This window comes from Staurois parvus, unplaced genomic scaffold, assembly GCF_062004578.1.
Source record: "Staurois parvus isolate SC_StPar_1 unplaced genomic scaffold, SC_StPar_1.0 ptg000169l, whole genome shotgun sequence".
Classification (NCBI taxonomy): domain Eukaryota; kingdom Metazoa; phylum Chordata; class Amphibia; order Anura; family Ranidae; genus Staurois; species Staurois parvus.
Window position 1 is genome coordinate 7,394,455 of NW_028317965.1, and position 20,811 is coordinate 7,415,265.

A 20,811-nucleotide genomic window follows, 5' to 3' on the forward strand; every position below is an offset into this window, starting at 1 on the left:
TATTGATCCTATATCTCTCCATAAAGAGGACATGTCACTAATTATTTCTATCACAAGGGATGCATGCATTTCTTGTGATAAGAATAAAAGTGATTACATTTTTTTTTAAAAAAGGGACAGTGCAAAAAAATAATAAATTTTTTTTAAAAAGTGCCCCCCCCCCCCCGTGCACGCATGTAGTGGTGAATGCATACGTAGGCCATGCCCACATATGCAAATGGTGTTCAAACCACACACGTGAGGTATCGCCACGAACATCAGAGCAAGAGCAATAATTCTAGCACTAGACTTCCTCTGTAACTTTAAACTGCTAACCTGTAGAAATTTTTAAAGTATCGCCCATGGAGATTTCTAAGTACCGCAGTTTCATGCCATTCCACGAGCGTGCGCAATTTTAAAGCGTGACATGTTGGGTATCTATTTGCTTGCCGTAACATCCTCTTTCATATTTTACAAAAAAATTTGGGGTATATATTGTGTTTTTTTTTTGTTTTTTTTAATCAAAGTGTATTTTTTTCCAAAAAATATATACCGTATTTGCCGGTGTATAAGACGACTGGGCGTATAAGACGACCCCCTACTTTTCCTGCTAAAATGTAGTGTTTGGGCTATACTCGCCGTATAAGACTACCCCTCTTCCAATGCACACCAGGGGAGCAATAGTGCCCCATCATTGGTGTCAGTGGGAGGAATAGTGCCCCATCATCGGTGTCAGTGGGAGGAATAGTGCCCCATCATCGGTGTCAGTGGGAGGAATAGTGCCCCATCATCGGTGTCAGTGGGAGGAATAGTGCCCCATCATTGGTATCAGTGGGGGGAATAGGTGCCCCATCATTAGTATCAGTGGGGGGAATAGGTGCCCCATCATTGGTATCAGTGGGAGGAATAGTGCCCCATCATTGGTATTAGTGGCAGGAATAGTGCCCCATCATTGGTGTCAGTGGGGGGAATAGGTGCCCCATCATTGGTATCAGTGGGAGGAATAGTTCCCCATCATTGGTATCAGTGGGAGGAATAGTGCCCCCTCATTGGTATCAGTGGGAGGAATAGTGCCCCATCATTGGTATCAGTGGGAGGAATAGTGCCCCATCATTGGTGTCAGTGGGAGGAATAGTGCCCCATCATTGGTGTCAGTGAGAGGAATAGTGCCCCATCATTGGTATCAGTGGCAGGAATAGTGCCCCATCATTAGTATCAGTGGGGGGAATAGTGCCCCATCATTGGTGTCAGGGGGAGGAATAGTGTCCCAACATTGGTGTCAGTGGGAGGAATAGTGCCCCATCATTGGTGTCAGTGGGAGGAATAGTGTCCCAACATTGGTGTCAGTGGGAGGAATGGTGTCCCATCATTGGTGTCAGTGGGGGGGGGTAGAATAGTGCCCCATCATTGGTGTCAGTGGGGGGGGAATAGTGCCCCATCGTTGGTGTCAGTGGGGGGGAGGAATAGTGCCCCATCGTTGGTGTCAGTGGGAGGAATAGTGCTCCATCATTGGTATCAGTGATGGGGCACTATTCCTCCCACTGACACAAATGACACTTGCTGACCCTGTTCTAGTATGGTGCTGCTGCAGCCAGCATATGTGGTTGCAGCAGCACCTCTACACGGCACACTTACCTGCTGCTCCTGCACTCGATTTTCACGGGGCCGCTCGGCTCCACCCCCTCGCTGGTGATTGGCCGCCTGTGTGCCTTTCCTGAGCTACAGTTCTGGCGGCCAATCACCGGTGAGGAGGCGGAGCCGAGCAGCCGCGCGAACATCCAGTGGCCGAACCGAAGGAGCAGCCGCGCTTCCTGGACCGGATCGTCGTGGGACCGGAGCCAGGTAGGAAACACCAGCCCCTGCCCACCCCTGTACTTAGTGTCCCTTCTGTTGGAAGGGGGGGGGGCGGCGGCGGCACTGCACCGCCCCCCTAAAAAGTGTCAGTATGCCGTATACCGGCGTATAAGACGACCCCCGACTTTTGAGTAGATTTTCAAGGGTCAAAAAGTCGTCTTATACGCCGGCAAATACGGTAGTCATTTTTAAAAACTGCGCATTTTGGTTTTCGGTTTTCGGCCAAGTGCAGTTTGAATTTTCGTATTGGGTTTAGGCACCAGAATTTTCATTTTGGTGCACCACTAACCAAAACCATATAATATGAGGTCAAACCTAAACACTTTCAACTTGTATGCAATCAGGCAGACCTTTGCACTACATAGTTGAAGTTAAATCTAAATGAAATTGAATAACAAAATTGTATAATGTATGGCCAGCTTAACAGCAATAACTGAGCAACACGTTATGTGACAATATCCCCGTGATTACCTTCACAGGTATTACACGCTCTCTGGTCTAAGGCATGTCAAAATGACCTATAACCTTACATCCCCAAAATGCTTATTCCTTCTAATACAAATTTAGCAATGCCAATATGCTTTGGTTAACTTGACAAGAACCCTGTGACTAGATTGCCAACCTAAATTATGTTTACATTTTTAAAGAGGGGCTTCAGTTCCCAGAAAAACATTAAAAGTCAGCAGCTACTGTGACGATCGCGGCGTCAGACCCCAGCCCTTCTCACCAAACTCGTGACCGAAGGACTAGCCAATCTAAAACCGCGCTGTCACATGCGTAACAATGACACGCTCAGCTGCACCCTGCACAAAGATTTTACAGCAACCAGGACCACAACCTGTGTGCGGCAGCTTGGGAGCAATTGTTACTGGGTCAGGTTAATTACGCAAGTAACCTTTCACACTGCCACCACCTCTTTTTTGTACAGAGAAAGAGAAAATTCGGCAATATCAGCAATAACACTATGATGTTTGCATAAGCGTCGGTATACCACTGTCACCGCAGACAGCGATATACCGAAGTTTAAAAACGCACACACAGTAGCGTTCTTCAGAGGCAGGAATTCATAGTTTGCATTAAAGAATGGTAGAAACAGTTCACACTTTCAGAAAGTAAGATTTATTACCAAGAAGGTCAAAAGGGTGCAATAAAAATATTTACAGAAAAAGATGTAGCCAATATATATATATATATATATATATATATATATATATATATATATAAAAATATACAGAAAACAATAGCACAGCAAAGAGATAACAGAAAGGAGTTTAGAGGGTTAAAGTATTTGCCAAATGTCCTGTTTTAAGCAGATCAGGTTTCATGAGCCAAAATAATTTATCTCCCACTGTTAGTTCCGATGTTAAAAAAAAAAAAAAGAGGAGATTCTTCAACTTTCACACACCTCAACTCAGCCTAGCCTTTTCTAGCAACTCCACAGGGTGTCTCCCTGGAGCAGTAAACCAATCGCTTTACGAGCCCAGATTGCGGAAATTAATAGACATCTAGGCCCCAGCTCAGTTGTGGGATTTATAGCCATGACGCCCTCCCATGGAGTTTGCTGTCTGTGATCTGCATCAAACAGGCATGTCACTCAATAGAAAAGGAGGGGGGATGAGGACAGCTGAGGCGAAAAAGCAGAACTTCCCCTTTCAGGTGAAGTCCTGCTTTAAGGTCATATTAGACTTTGAATGTAGAGTGACAAATGGACACAAAGGTAAAAAGGTTTATTTTGTAATACTTTTTATTAAATATTGTTATTGTATCTGGCAATTACAGTATTAAACAATGATACCCGGCCATCTTCAGGCTACAGATTTGGAAATTCTGCTTTAAAGTAAGTCCCAAAGCTAGGTTCACACTGCTGCAATCCAATTTTGATCTGACTTTCAGTACGATTATGTAGCGTAACTTATTTGCATATTCTATGTGGCCCAAATAGTGTTGGAATTGCACCAAAGTAGTACAGGAATCTTTTCCAAAATTACACTGTGCTGAGATGCATTGGTGAATGCGCACCATTGAAAATGTCCATTGGCAATCGATTCTGTGAGATTAAAGTCGCATCTGACATTGCACGATTGTAAACAGAGTCTATGGACTCATGTACACTTATGGTTGAGGGCTATTAAAATGCAGCTGAGCTGTTTTTACAGTTTCCCCTCCCCCACTGCTCCTCCTTAAGCTGCAAAGGCAGCGGAGGCAGATGTTCATTTGCCATGGCCACAATGCTTTGCTTGGAGGTGCAGCAAAAATGATTTCTGCTGTTGCATTTGGCAGGCAGTAAAGGCCACCAAAAACAACCCCCATTCAACTCCTCACCACCTGTCAAATTCCCTCTGAAGTGCGAACCGAACGCAGAGGGCAACGTTGATTGTAAACAAGGCCTTACTGAATGGCATTCTGCATGCTAAAGTACTGTGTATCAAAAAGTTACCTTTTTTAATTTTTACATAAAACTTATCTTCACCTTTTATTAGGACATCAAGACATTGGGGTTGATTTACTAAAACTGGAGAGTGCAAAATCTGGTGCAGTTGTGCATGGTAGCCAATCAGCTTCTAACTTCAGCTTGTTCAATGTAGCTTTGACAATAAAACCTGGAATTTGATTGGTTTCTATGCAGAACTGCACCAGACTCTTCACTCCCCAGTTTAAGTAAATCAACCCCAGTGTTGTAATTTTTAATTAAAGTGTTCCTAAACCCCCAACAGTACAATCAGTCTGTATATGCAGTAAAGCATGTTTGTTATACTCACTGTGGAACCTAAGGGGTTAATCCTCTGCATTGTGTAAAAAGGCTGTTTGATCCTGACTTTTCTGATCCTCCCCTTCTTCCAGTGTCCCCTTGTTATCTCCTGATAAAACATATGGTGTGGAGATACTCTGCACATGCTCAGTTTGGTGTGTATTGCTAGAGAGGCTTTTTTTTTCTTGGGAGAGTGCATGTGATCAGCACGGGACCAATCAGCACTGCCCAGACAGAGGTCAAGGGTTCTGCATCCTCCTAGAGCAGAATGAAAACTGCTCCTACAAGCTGTAACCAGTGCTTTGCTGAACACTGATAGAAGTCAAAAGACTGCTGTAACTGCCGATGAGAAAAGGTATTTATCAGTTTAGATTTACTAAAACAATTGCACTTCCATGTTGTGTGTTGTGGGAGACTAGATATAGTGAATGCAGGGTCCAGGGAGACCGGACATAGTGAATGCGGGGTCCGGGGAGACCGGATATAGTGAATGCGGGGTCCGGGGAGACCGGATATAGTGAATGCGGGGTCCGGGGAGACCGGATATAGTGAATGCGGGGTCCGGGGAGACCGGATATAGTGAATGCGGGGTCCGGGGAGACCGGATATAGTGAATGCGGGGTCCGGGGAGACCGGATATAGTGAATGCGGGGTCCGGGGAGACCGGATATAGTGAATGCGGGGTCCGGAAAGACCGGATATAGTGAATGCGGGGTCCGGGGAGACCGGATATAGTGAATGCGGGGTCCGGGGAGACCGGATATAGTGAATGCGGGGTCCGGGGAGACCGGATATAGTGAATGCGGGGTCCGGGGAGACCGGATATAGTGAATGCGGGGTCCGGGGAGACCGGATATAGTGAATGCGGGGTCCGGGGAGACAGGATATAGTGAATGCGGGGTCCGGAAAGACCGGATATAGTGAATGCGGGGTCCGGGGAGACCGGATATAGTGAATGCGGGGTCCGGGGAGACCGGATATAGTGAATGCGGGGTCCGGGGAGACCGGATATAGTGAATGCAGGGTCCGGGGAGACCGGGTATAGTGAATGCGGGGTCCGGGGAGACCGGATATAGTGAATGCGGGGTCCGGGGAGACCGGATATAGTGAATGCAGGGTCCGGGGAGACCGGATATAGTGAATGCAGGGTCCGGGGAGACCGGATATAGTGAATGCAGGGTCCGGGGAGACCGGATATAGTGAATGCAGGGTCCGGGGAGACCAGATATAGTGAATGCAGGGTCTGGGGAGACCAGATATAGTGAATGCAGGGTCTGGGGAGACCAGATATAGGGAATGCAGGGTCTGGGGAGGCCAGATATAGGGAATGCAGGGTCCGGGGAGACCAGATATAGGGAATGCAGGGTCCTGAGTTTAGTAACACTTTAAGGTGTTTGTTCAGCTTTACAGAAAAATTGTCAACTCGTCATCCAACTTTATGTGTCCAAAGTCTCATGAGAAGTCGCACAAATGTGAATGGAGCCTAAAAGGATAAGTTCATTTTTTGAACATGTTACATATTCCACCCGTATTTAGGGTGGAATATGCAACATGTTCCAGCTCCTGCCTTCACTTCCCCCGATCCCCCCTCTCCCTGTGACAGCGGTGAAGGATCTTTCCATTCACAGAGTTCTGTCACTGATTGAACTACTGTCAGTACTGTCAGCCGCCGCAGTCAATAGCATGTAGTTCTCAATTAAGTGCGAGAGCATTGGTGAGCGCTCTCATAGTTTGATAACCGTTCCCGCCATTCAGTAACTGCCTGCCCCTATGGGAGGTACTGGCAGACAGCTGTCTGAGAGTCTGCAGGAGAATGGCACTGCACCCATTATCTGCGGATCATGGGTGCAATGCCTTGCAGGCTGCAGAGCAGAAAAATAATAAATACACATTTTTTTTACCAGCAAAAGGATGTGCATTTATTATGTTTTTTTAAATTGTGAACTTAGCCTTTAAAGCTGAACTCTATGCATGATGTATTGCATTGTTGGTCCACCTTGGACCAACCTAAGTATCACAGCGCTATCAGCAATCTTCCAGGTTCTGTGCCACAAGGGGTTGTTTGCTCAGCACTGCCACCATTCACAGGCAGCCTGTTTTTTTTTTCTCTGAATGGATGAGGTGGATATTGTGACGTCTGCACAAGGGTCCTTATCTCTACACACCAAAAAGCCCACTATGCTATGTAACAGTTTTTGTTAAGGACTTTTATATAGTGGGTGTATTTGGAACTGCCAATATTAGGAACCCACAGAGCAAGGAGGAGCACCTATTTATATCACAGCACATCCCTATTTCCACAAGTGGTAACACTAAAAAATGTAAGTCTCCACAAAACACAAAAAAAGCACAGAGATAGCATGTAATATATGAATACCATGTTCCTTGGTCATCGTATCTCAGAGAGAAACAGAGGTTGAACTGTTGATGTATCAGTCTTTTGTAAAGCGCTGTGCAAACTGTTGGCGCTATATAAATCCTGTATTATAATAATAATAACAAGAAGTATAGTGCATCCCTCTATGATGTTTATATCTACCTCAGTAGCCTCAACGTGACCATTTCTGTCAGAGGAAAAGATGAGGACGCCCGGGCAAATGCGCCAATGCGCAATATTGCCAAGCCAATTTGCGCAAAGAAGTGCGCATGCGCATAGGCGGGCGACACGTAATCATGCATTCCTGTGCACGAAAACGCACCGGCACACGCAGGGTGCACTAATTGCTGACACTCAGTTGCCTTTATAAGGTCTGCAGCTCTGCTCAGTGATTGCTGGATTATCATCAGCCCCTCCCGTTTCTGAGTTTACTGCTGATTACCCATTACCGACCCGGATTGATCCTGACCTTGTTCATGTCTGCTGCTCTGTGTATGACCCCGGCTTGATCCTGACCTTGTTCATGTCTGCTGCTCTGTGTATGACCCCGGCTTGATCCTGACCTTGTTCCTGTCTGCTACTCTGTGTATGACCCCGGCTTGATCCTGACCTTGTTCCTGTCTGCTACTCTGTGTATGACCCCGGCTTGATCCTGACCTTGTTCCTGTCTGCTACTCTGTGTATGACCCCGGCTTGATCCTGACCTTGTTCCTGTCTGCTACTCTGTGTATGACCCCGGCTTGATCCTGACCTTGTTCCTGTCTGCTACTCTGTGTATGACCCCGGCTTGATCCTGACGTTGCTCTTGTCTGCTGTTCCATATTGATTCTGGCTCTGGCTACTGACTACACTACCCATCCTCCGGGGTCCACGTGTTCTCTGGAGAAACTCCTCCTGCAACTGGAGCACCCATGGGTTCCATCTCATCAGGCATTTCCAAGCAGCAACACCACTGGCAACCTGTGCTTCTTTGGGCACTGCACCTCCAGTTTCCATCTCCAGGGGCACACTGCACTTAGCCGTAAGAGGAGCCCTCTCTCTATTGCAGCCTCTGGTCAGGTAAGTGACAATTTCTCTTGCCACAGATATGTAGTACTGTTACACTTATCCATGTGGCAAAAACTTACACCACTAATGGACAGGCCCCACACATCACCATATCCACCAAATTTCCTAGCTGGCTAATGGGATCACCATGTTTTGCAAAGACTGTGCAGTCCTACTTGCCCCACAAAGATTATACTCAGGGGAAAAGTGACCAAGTGCTCCCCCAAAAAAAAAAGTGCTCTAAAGAAAAGATCCATGAGAAATATATACCCTACATGTTTCGCTCAAAAGCAGAGCCTCGTCAGGGGTAAAGTTAAGCGAAAAAGGTGAGCAATCATATCTTGTGATGTTATCTCCTGGTCACATCTTATAGAAATGGCTATTGTGACGTCACTGCCCCACCTCCACCCCTGTTCAAATTTGAGAACAACTTCTATTCCTTAAAAAAAATACAAGTTGTCCTGTGAATGGCGGCAGTGCTCAGTCAAGCAGTCCCCTGTGGTTACTAGGCAGAAGGGAACCCGTTCGGCACAGGACCATGAAGATTGCTACTATCACTCTAGTAGCACCAACTACTACAGTGATCTGCAGCTTCGGGTATGAGCAGGACCAATGTAACTATCCACATGGAAGAAAAATATATTTTAAAAATATTCTTCCCAAATATATTGCCATTTATTTTAAATGCTACAATTTTGGCCATGTTCAATATATTTCAATAAATAATATATATATACACATATACACACACTGCTTATTGAAAATATGTGAAGAATATTTAAAAAAAATGCATTTCAAATTTACTATAATGTCTTTAAAAATACAAATCTACATGTTTGGAATGGATTTACAAATACATGTTAGAAATACTTTTTTATATGTTAAAAAAAATCTGAATATATTAAAAAAATATATAGTTTTAAAACTACTTTTTTATATGTTAAAAAACATCTGAAGAATATATTTAAAAAAATATATAGTTTTAAAAATATATTTTTTTTTAATATATTCTTCAGATGTTTTTTAACATAAAAAAGTAATTTTAACATATATTTGTAAATGCATTCCAAAAATGTAGATTTGTAATTTTAAAAGACATACAGTATATTCGAAATGTATTTTTAAAAATATTTTTCATATATATTGCAATAAAAATGCATTACAACATGCAATATATATATATATATATATATATATATATATATATATATATAAATTTATTTATTTTTTTAAATATATTGAATATGGCCAAAATTGTAGCATTTCAAATATATGGCAATATATTTGGGAAGGATATTTTTTACATATATTTCAAATATATTTTTTTTCTTCCATATGGGTATGCATGAAAAAAATCATACCTAGAGTTCAGCTTTAAAATTGCATTTAGCTGGTTGGCTAGAGTTCTGCTTTGACAGAGGAAAAAAAACAAACAACTTCCCTAATAGAGAATAAGTCCATTAAAAAGAAAATGTTCCACCAAAAGTAGCACACACAGCAAACAATAAGAAACCCCTTAAAATGCATGTAACAACCAATTAATAAGGCTTTATTATTTCCTTTTACCTGCGCTAATTAGCAGCTGTAAACACTGAGCCGAGTTGGAAAAAGCTGCTTCATGGATCGGCATCCATCCTCTGTTATCAGGCACATCCACGCTGCATCCTTTTTTAATTAGTTTCCTCAAGGATTTTATATCACCTCTCCGAGCCGCGTGTCCGACAGAAGAACATCTATCAGTATACGCCTCTGAGAAATCCATTTCCACCTGTACACAAGACAGAAGTTCAATAACTAAAATGCCAAAGCCGAGCGGCCAGTTAACTTTTCTCAGCTCTTAACAATAATGTGGATGAAAGAGAACAGGAAGAGACCTGAGGGATTTAAGGTACAAAAAAAATCAAAAAAATAAAGAGCATCAGCTTCTGCCTGCCTGATGTAATACATAAATTATTAGTATGGGGCCGTGCTGCCAGCAGGTAGCAAATATTCCCATCTGAGACACAGCCCATGATCTAATTTATAAAGATTATATACTGTATATCAGTGCTTCTAAACCTTCTTTCAGTCAAGGCACCCTTTCATAATCTCCACAACCCGGAGGCACCCTTTAAATTCTGAGGCACCCCATTACAAAATGTAAAAAAACTAAACTAATAGTTTTACAGAATGCAGCAACATTTGCACATGTAGTACACCCAATGTTAGAGGTAATATATTCTTCCAAAGCAAATATATTTTTGCAAACTGATACTGACTAGTATTCCAATATTTCTCTTCTCCCTCATTTTCTCTCTCTCACTCTGCTAATGTGACCTCAGTGACCCCAATGTGACATCCCCATATATTAAAGCAAAGAGACAATTCCATATAGCAAAGAGACAGCCCAATGCAGCAAAGAGACATCCCCAATAAAGCAGAGACCGCCCAATCCAGTAAAGAGGCAGCCCAATCCAGTAAAGAGGCAGCCCAATCCAGTAAAGAGGCAGTCCAATCCAGTAAAGAGGCAGTCCAATCCAGCAAATAGACATCCCAAGCCAGCAAAGAGTCATCCCCATATATCAAAGAGACATCCCCTTATAGCAAATAGACAGCCCGATCTAGCAAAGAGACATCTCCTCCAGTAAAGAGACATCCCGATTCAGCAAAGAGACAGCCCAATCAAGCCCCATACAGCAAAGAGACATCCCCATACAGCAAAGGTGACAGCCCTATATAGCAAAGAGACATCCCCTCCAGCAGAGATGTCCCCATCCAGCAAAGAGACAGCCCAAAAACCTCAGCTCACAGGTATAAGAATTATGTAGCAACTACACATTCAAGGGGCAAGCTGGTCCACAAAAGCTCCCCCCTTCCATTTCATGGCCACCGACCAACTAAGCTCCAACCCCAGTTCAGCGATGCAAGGTGCAGCCCTTCTCTCAGTTTAAGTGAACCTGCGCTCAACCAACAGTCATGTAACCCCGATGCCCCACCCACCCGCTGCCACCGGCCAAAGGAAACTGTAGCAGAGCAGGCAGCTTGGGACACGAGGAGCACAGTCAAAGGATGACGGACTGCACACAGCACGCTCTGGAGTGAGTGCACAGCACACTCAGGAGACGGAACAGTGGGCACGGAACAGTGAATGGGCTGACAGCCCAGGCGCCAGGGAGCATATTCTTGTCGCCATGGTGACCTGGCGCCTGGGATTTATCGACCCTGACTTAAATGAATCAGAAGCAAAATCTTTCCAGACTGATCCAGCATTCATCAAAATCTACTCCATCACTTTACTATCACTAGTGAAACCCTAAAAGCCTGTTTTTGTGGATAAATAAAATAATCTATCGGAAAGCTTTTTAAAAAAAGTAATAAAAAATTTTGCATTTGAGAAAAAAAAAAATTTGTGCTTACAGTAAAATCAAAATCTTGGCGTGTTAACCACTTAAGGACTGCCCACTCGCAATGTACTGTGGACTGGCGGCCCGTAAAAGCACAGCGCCCTCACCCGTCAACTCCCGTTGTAATCAGACACAGCAGGAGTTTGTCAGCAGGTCCCGGACAATGATTCATGGCCGGGACCTGATGATAGGCTGTGTCCAATCACAGCCCAGAGCTCTGTGTTGTTAATCAACACAGGGCTTTGTAGAGAGGGGAAAAAATATTTGTTTCTTCTCCCTGCCTTGCAGGGAGAAGAAACAAAGACTTTTAGTAAAAAGCAGCACACATTACACTAATTAACACTTGTTAGGCACACTTAACCCTTCGATTACCCAAGATGTTAACCCCTTCCCAACCAGTGTCATCAGGACAGTGACAGTGTACAGTATTATCACTGTATTAGCGTCACCAGTGATGTCATTGTCAGTCTCCACCCAGCATCAGTGTCAGATTGCCAAATAATATAAATGATGAAGCGCTCAACTTATATCCTTCAAAATTATAATCAATCTACAAACATATATAGTGCAAAATCCCCCACGTAAATTATACACCCCCTAGTGGTAAATCGTGATATTCAACAGAATGACACTTAAACTGTGCAAAGTGACAAATATTAAACAAAATAAAATGCAAAATCAAATCCAAAAATTATTATTAGTGATGCCACACTGTGTAAAATAATAAAAGTGTTCAATACGCTGTGGTAATGATTTCACTCCATGCTGCCATTGTGCTCTTCGTGACTCTTGAAGTGACTCCCCTCATAAATAGCCAAAGTGCCCCCTCACCTTCAATATTCGACCCTTGCGGGTCACAAGGCTTTGTATATATAATATATATCTCTGCCAGGATATTGATACTCCACTGCCTCCACTGACTTAAATCAAGATCCTCCTCCAAGCTATGGGTTCCTCTCAAATACCTTCCCTCACAAACAGGGCGCATATGCAAGAGAAGAGCAGACCTCCATAGTGCAACACTATTTTAATGCACACAAGGTAAAATGACAAAAACGCACTCACATGTACTCAAACAGAGAGAAGCAGTTCCCATGTGCTATGGGTATACTCAGGTGTACCAAGATGGCGTCCGAACCCGGAACCGGAAGTACGTCACCCCTATGACCGGAAATAGGTCGACGCGTTGCGCCACGATCACGTGGCTTCTTCAGGATCAGGATTTGATTTGATACCTTTCACGCAAACCAATCAACATACACTTATTGGGATCTTTTTTTTAACCAAAGACATGTAGCAGAATACATTTTGGCCTAGATTTATGAAGAAATTTGATTTTTTTGTTTTTGGATAGGTTTTATAGCAGGAAGTAAAAAAATTTTTTTTTTGTTTTTTAAATTCTCGATCTTTTTTTATTTATATAATAAAATCATGAAAAACCCAGTGGGGATCAAATACCACCAAAAGAAAGCTCTATTTGTCTAAAAAATTATATCCATTTCGTTTCGGTACAGCGTTGCATGACCACGCAATTACCAGTTAAAGTAACGCAGTGCTGAACAGCAAATAATTGCCTGGTCATGAAGGGGGTAAAACCTTTTCGGAGCCAAAGTGGTTAAAGCGATAGTAGCATTAGGTTAAGCTTAACGAAAAAAAAAATGTGGGCTACCAGGCGGATTAAGTCATATTCAGGCCATAGACGGGTCGAAAACTGTCCATTTTTAAAAAAAAAAAAAAAAAAAAAGGCCGACTTTACCACCAACAGAAAAAAAAATAATTGGCCGATTTTCATCCCGTCTACAGCCGGCATTTAATTACTTCTGTCCCTGCAGAGAGCTCTGCTATTATATTTGACATGAAAAAGTATAGTGGTTGCAACAATGTATCTATTTGTATTCATTTCGGATACAGATGGTTTTATTCGGATACAAAATAGATACATTGTTGCAACCGCAATACTTTTTCATGTAAAATATATTAGCGGACTGGAATTCTTATTCTTTTTCTTCTTCTTGCAGGTCGCGGCTCATGCGCAGATTTTTTATTGGTAAAAAGATCGGCCGATTTGCCTATCATTGCCCGGAAAATCGGCGGATCAGCAAAATCGGCTGATTTTTTTCCAACTTCACCGATAAAAAAAAAAAGTGTCAAAATCCAGAAAAACGGCCGACCAATTAACCCACTAACGAAAAAATCCCGAAAAACGGCCGATTTTCGACCCGTCTATGGCCTGCAATAGTGTCCTAGAATGCACCACATACTAGCACATTATAACAGACTTACCTTAAACCGAAGCCATCCAGCAACATGCAGTCACTGCTGCCAGGGCTTCCATTTTTACTTGTTCTTCCTTTCGTGTTCACGAGCTCCGGGCTGTTTGAATGACCGGGTTGCGATGACGTCGATCCCACAGCAAAGCGCTCTGGATTGACAATACACTCAGCGTGCTAACAATTCAAGGCACAGTGCGCATTCACCAGTGACATCACCGGCTGCTTCAAGTGTGAAAAGCAAGCGTAATAAATGGGCTTGCCTGCTGGCACAAGTGAAAAGACAGTGTTTACTGCCGCTTTAGGGGAGACAGGATTCAGATATTCAAAGACAACTGGGTTATACTGCCATCAAAAGAAGGAAGTGGTCACTGGCAAACAAAAAAATGCAGTTGACCAGCCAGTTGTGACCTCTTCTATATTTCAGCAGTGCTGGAATCACAAACACAGAGGGGACCTGTGTCCTTTATTGAACTCGAAAGTACCTGTACAGCGGGGGGGGGGGGGGGTGCTGATCCAGCAATGTTCCCTAGGGATGCGCTGCTTCACACTTGGTCCTGTGTCGCCATCTTCCTCTGATGTTGCTGGTGGAGGCCAGCTGTCACTTCTGCGTTGTGCAATGGCCCTGTGATGACACGCCATCATGGGGACTGCCACAAAAACCATGACTAGACAGTCAGCCCCATCGATGATGCAGTGTGTACGCCTTAGAGTACCCCGTAGCCTCCCAGGACCTTCGACCTGGGTATCCCAGGAGGCTGTGGGCACTGTACATGTAATTCTCACAAAGGCTAGAAATAAGGAAGTGCAGGGTGGTGTCCTTAAGAAGGTATCCCACCTTTCCATATGTCCAAAAGTAATTGAATGGGGGGGGGGGGGGGAGAAATTATTCTAAGACAATTGGGGCAATTGGTCCAAAAATGTCCAACTGAGGGGTAGACAACAGTAACGAAATACTAAAGCCCGATTCACACCTGAGCGAGTTGGAGTGGAGAAAAATAGATTTTTTGCTACAAGTCGCATGAAGCCAAACACCTGATGCTCAAAAAAGTTTGGAGCTTTTTTCTGTCGTTTAAATCGGGCAGATTTGCACATTTTAGAGCATTTATATGCCATAGAAATGAATAGAAACGCGCAATTGTGCACAATTTCGAATCGGTTTTCTGCTAAAATGAAAAAAAAAAATGTAAATATAATAGACAAATTTAAATAATCATAAATAAATAATAAATGAAATCAATAAATATGTAATAATAAATATTTAACCCCTAACCTTACCTCCTAACCTTAAAAATAATTACATTAATGAATTAATATTATTAATAATAATAATAAACACTAACACATAATTATTATTATTAATAATAATTAATACCCTAACGAAAAATAAATAAATGATAAATCATAAGAAGACAATAAATAAATGACCCCTAACTCCGACACCTAACCCCTAACCCTAACTCTAACTCCCAACCCTTACGCTAACAAAAAAAAAAAAGAATAGCAATAAAAAATTAAATAAAAGCTTATGGAAAAGCTAAAAATCTGAAAACCCTATCGACAAATGATGAAACAGATGATATTTTTCTCTATTGGCTATTAAAAAAAAGCCAAAGCTCAAAAACGCTTTTTAAAAAAAAAAAAAAAAACACATAAAAACGTGTGGAAAAACGCTCAAAAACGCGAAGCTCAGGTGTGAATGCAGCTTATCAGGCCTACTTAATAAAGCCATAAAACAGGGGACTGCCTGCAGCTCAAAGAACTGCCTGAAAGACCTTATGTCCGAAGCTAGCATCAGATGAGGCCTGGACAGCCACCTCATAATACCTACAGGCAATGACTGTGAAGCAGGGTGGTAAACAGGCTATCACGTACCTGGTGATGGAGGTCAATGGAGAGAGGGCTTCCCTTGCGGCTAAGTTTCGGACACCCCTGAGAGTGGGACAGCGGGAGTCTGACCCAAAGTTGCACAGGTTGGCTGTAGGAGTGCTGGTTGGTGGTCCACTCAGAAGCACAGCTGGTGCACAGAGACAGGTCTGCAGACAGGAGGCACCTGTGCGTGGTATGCAAGCCCCTCCGGGATTTGGATGTTCACTGGGTAGTCGGTTCAAGCCAAGGTCAGGTACCAGGTGGGAATCAGAGCAGACGTAGTCAGATGGGATAGCCGAGGTCATACAGAGGAGAGAGAGAGAGAGTATCCATAAGCCAAGCCGAGGTCAGATCAGGGGTAAGGCAGAGTAGACAAGTCCAGGAGCAAGCCGGGTTGGTAACAGGAAATCACAAGTCAGAATCACAGGAACAGGGTACGGGGAGCTAGAGATCATCCAGCAACTAGAGGAAGCGATGAGCCTCCTTATAAAGGCCGTCTGGCACCAAACTGAGGCTGATGTGTACTTCTGCGGCCATGTAGAGTACTGGCAGAAATGCCAGATCTTCCAGAACTCCTGCCGTGGACAGGACCCTGACACAGGCCCTTGAGATCAGAGAACTGCCTGAAAGACCTTATGTCCGAAGCTAGCATCAGATGAGGCCTGGACAGCCACCTCGTAATACTTACAGGCAATGACTGTGAAGCAGGGTGGTAAACAGGCCCTTGAGATCAGAGATCTGGTCAATCTGGAAGAGCTCATGGGATGTTTTCCAGAATTACAACCAGTTCAGTGCCATGAGGAGCAAAGGAATGCCATCCATCTCGATGCTGAGGAGAAGGCAGAGGGTGCAAAGAATAGATCAGGCTGTAGTGATCCCACAAAGTCAGCAGAACATCCAATGCTGCCATCAGAAGAACGCTGTCTCTGGAGAGAAGCCTGACCACTATGTTGCTGAACCTGGAAGCCAGGAGGTCCACATCCGATATACCACCTGTGACACAGGTCCTCAAACACTTGACCTCCATTCCGCCAGGTCGAGGAACTGCTTGCTAAGAAGGTCTTCCTGCCAATTAAGAGTGCTGATCCATTGTGTACACACCTTCCCCACCACTGTCAGGAGACATCATCATAGATGGTTGATCCTTCTCCACTCAAACAAGGACCTGGATGAAGGCTTCTTATGTCACCAAATAACGTCTTTGAACTCTTTGTATTAGAAACAGAAATGTGGATTGCCTGAGTGGTTATCATTTTATGTATATAGCCCAATCAATTCATGCAGCCCCTGACAAAGTATGTACCAAGTTTACATCATTAACCCCTCGCCCTCCAGAGGATTCCCCCCCTTCCTGACCAGGCCATTTTTTGCGATACGGCGCTGTGTTACTTTAACTGACAATTGCGCAGTCATGCAACGCTGCACCCAAATGAAATTTATGTTCTTTTTTCCCCACAAATGGAGCTTTCTTTCAGTGATATTTGATCGTCTGTGCGTTTTTTATTTTTTGCGCTATAAACAAAAAAAAAAAAAGACTGCCGATTCTAAGGAAAAAAAACAATATTTTTTACTTTTTTGCTATAAAACAAATCCAGTTAAAAAAGTTTTTAAAAAAATCTAATTTGTTCGTAAATTTATGCCAAAATGTATGTCTGCTCCGTGTCTTTGCTAAAATAAATCCCAATACGTGTAAATAATTGGTTTACGTGAGAGTTATAGCGTTTACAAATGGTGGTGTATATATACAGGATTTTTATTTTTTTTATACTAGTAATGGCGGTGATTGGAGACTTATAGCGGGACTGCGGCGGGTATTCTGACACGGGGGGAGGACTAACTGCCACTGACATCCCAATAACACCAATACAGTGATCAGCGCTAATAAAAAGCACTGACACTGTACTAATGAGCAGGAAGGGGTGGGGCAATCAAAGGGGTTAACTGTGTGCTGTTCTACTAGGGAAACATGCTGCTGTGTATTTCTCTGCTGTGCAGAGAAATACACAGCAGCATATCCTTGCTGGCAAGACATAGACCTGCGTTGTTTACCCGTCAGTTCCACACAGAGATCACCAGGTACCGGCGGGGAATCTCCAACCGGAACCTGGTGATTGACATCTGTAGCCGCCAATGGCGGCGCGGGTAGGGCGGCGCATGCGCGTGCCCCCTACCCGGAAATGCAAGTCATGTATACATATGTGATTTTGCACAGCCCTGCCGCCCTGTAGCAGTAGTTCCACTATAGGGCGGCAGGAAAGGGGTTAATGATGGATGAGGCAACCGATTGATCGCTGCCATCTGCCAGGTAGATTACCCTGTGGTGCCAGCTCCTGATCTCAGAGCTCAGGTTATAGAGGCACAGAGCACAGGGAAGTCCTAAGTTCTTCCTCAGCTCTGATGCGTCATATGACACAGCTAAGGGGAAACTTGGGAGGTCTTCCCTCACTCTGCTGCATCTGAGGTCTATGAGCGAATAAGAGAGGGTGGAATCTGTGCTATGGAACTGTTGCTCAGGAGTTTCTTCTGACCCCTGCACTCTGTGTTATATACTACTGACCTCTGTGTTACTCCTGACTTCTGCATACTGTGTTACTTGCACCTCACATCTGCACTCTGTGTTATGTACTCCTGACCCTGCACTCTGTGTTACTTGCACCTCACATCTGCACTCTGTGTTATGTACTCCTGACCCTGCACTCTGTGTTACTTGCACTTCACATCTGCACTCTGTGTTATGTACTCCTGACCCTGCACTCTGTGTTACTTGCACTTCACATCTGCACTCTGTGTTATGTACTCCTGACTCCTCCATACTGTGTTACTTACTCCTGACCCTGCACTCTGTTACTGATTCCTGCATACTGTGTTACTTGCACCTCACCCCTGCATACTGTGTTACTTACGCATGACCCCTGCATTGTTAGTCACTCCTTACCCCTGTATACGGTGTTACTTACTCCTGACCCCTGCATACTTTTAGTCAATCCTGAGCCCTGCACACTGTGTTACATACTCCCAATGCCTGCACACTGTTTTACTTGCACCTTATCCCTACAAACTATGTTGCTTGCACTTGACCCCTGCACTCTTGTTAGTCACTCCTGACCCCTGCATAATCTGTTACTTACTCGTGTCCACCGCATGCCGTGTTACTTACTCCTGACCCTTGTATACTGTGTAACTCCTGACCCCTACATGCCATGTTACTTACTCCTGACCCCTGCATACTGTGTTAGTAACTCCTGACCCTGCATGCCCGTGTTGCTTACTCCTGACCCCTACATACTGAGTTACTCACTAATGACCCCTGCACACTTTTAGTCATTCCTGACCTCTGAATACTGTGTTACTCACTCCAGATGCCTGCACACTGTGTTACTTGCACCTGATCCCTACAACCTATGTAGCTTGCACCTGACCCCTGCACTCTGTGTTACTTGCAGCTGCCCCCAGCATACTGTTACTTACTCCTGACCCCTACGCACTATGTTACTTACTCTTGACCCCTGCATACTGTATTACTTACTACTGACCCCAGCATTCTGTGATACTTGCATTTGACCCCTGCGCTCTGATACTTGCTCCTGCATACTGTGCGACTTACTCCTGACCCCTGCAAACTATGTTGCTTGCACCTGCCCCCTGCATACTGTGCGACTTACTCCTGACCCCTGCAAACTATGTTGCTTGCACCTGCCCCCTGCATACTGTGTGATATACTCCTGACCCCTGGATATTATGTGACATACTCCTGACCCCTGGATACTATGTGACATACTCTAGACCCATGGATATTGTGTGACATACTCCTGACCCCTGCAAACTATGTTGCTTGCACCTGTCCCCTGCATACTGTGTGCCATACTCCTGACCCCTGGATACTGTGTGCCATACTCCTGACCCCTGGATACTGTGTGCCATACTCCTGACCCCTGGATACTGTGTGACATACTCCTGACCCCTGGATACTGTGTGACATACTCCTGACCCCTGGATACTGTGTGCCATACTCCTGACCCCTGGATACTGTGTGCCATACTCCTGACCCCTGGATACTGTGTGACATACTCCTGACCCCTGGATACTGTGTGACATACTCCTGACCCCTGGATACTGTGTGCCATACTCCTGACCCCTGGATACTGTGTGCCATACTCCTGACCCCTGGATACTGTGTGCCATACTCCTGACCCCTGGATACTGTGTGCCATACTCCTGACCCCTGGATACTGTGTGCCATACTCCTGACCCCTGGATACTGTGTGCCATACTCCTGACCCCTGGATACTGTGTGCCATACTCCTGACCCCTGGATATTGTGTGCCATACTCCTGACCCCTGGATACTGTGTGACATACTCCTGACCCCTGGATACTGTGTGCCATACTCCTGACCCCTGGATACTGTGTGCCATACTCCTGACCCCTGGATACTGTGTGCCATACTCCTGACCCCTGGATATTGTGTGCCATACTCCTGACCCCTGGATACTGTGTGCCATACTCCTGACCCCTGGATATTGTGTGCCATACTCCTGACCCCTGGATACTGTGTGACATACTCCTGACCCCTGGATATTGTGTGACATACTCCTGACCCCTGGATATTGTGTGACATACTCCTGACCCCTGCACTCTGTTACTTGCACTAAATGGAAAAAGAATGTGAATCACTTCTCATTGGTCAGCCCAGCCGACATCAGAACAGTACAAGCCTCAGCTGCGCCTCTCCCTGGTCCCTGTGGGAAGGCTTCTCTTTTCTGGGACGTTGTAACTGAGCTTTTCATTGGTCAGACCAGTCGTCACATGATTGCACCGATCAATGAAAAGCTCTTCGTTCTTCTTGGACATCTTATTGGCAGAAGATACCTCAGATGTGCCTCTCATTGGTCATTTGACCATGTGACTGCACTGGCCAATGATAAGTGTTTCTTTCTCCTTGCACACTGAGGCTCCTCAGGGGCGGCCAGGATATTTGGAGTTCGGTCACCCGCTCATTTTCCATTAACAGGTGAACTCACCCTTTAAAAGAAAAAACAACGAAGGGCTCATTGGCAGTCACAGCTCCACCAATCCCCGTCCTCGGACTCCCCACACCGGCCCAGCCCCGTTTATTGTTCCAGTCGGCAGCCCTGACGTCACCTGTAGGAGCCCGTCCACCGACTGCTCACATCTCCCGCTCCGCTTCACATCCCCGCCAGTCACATGACCCACCAAAACCACGCCCTTTCCCTCAGGACGCTTGGGTCGCTCTGTCATGTTTTGTCTCTTATGTATAAAGTTC

The 20,811-nt window shown here is 44.6% G+C and overlaps 1 protein-coding gene across 3 annotated transcripts in view; it reads right to left on the reverse strand.

The window, feature by feature from the left end:
* The window catches only part of ASB3 (ankyrin repeat and SOCS box containing 3), a 279,122-nt gene extending 258,327 nt beyond the window's left edge, over window positions 1–20,795 (reverse strand). For 2 of the 3 annotated variants that reach the window (XM_089676464.1, XM_089676462.1), the window contains exons 1-2: window positions 20,670–20,795; window positions 9,573–9,774 (exon numbers count right to left, since the gene is read on the reverse strand). In XM_089676464.1, the coding sequence (XP_089532590.1) occupies window positions 9,573–9,774; window positions 20,670–20,786 (319 nt within the window). In that variant the 5' untranslated portion in view covers window positions 20,787–20,795. Of the gene's footprint in view, window positions 1–9,572; window positions 9,775–20,548 lie in introns of all 3 variants that reach the window. The other variant, XM_089676463.1, reaches the window with a different exon arrangement.
* Window positions 20,796–20,811: the final 16 nt, after the last annotated feature.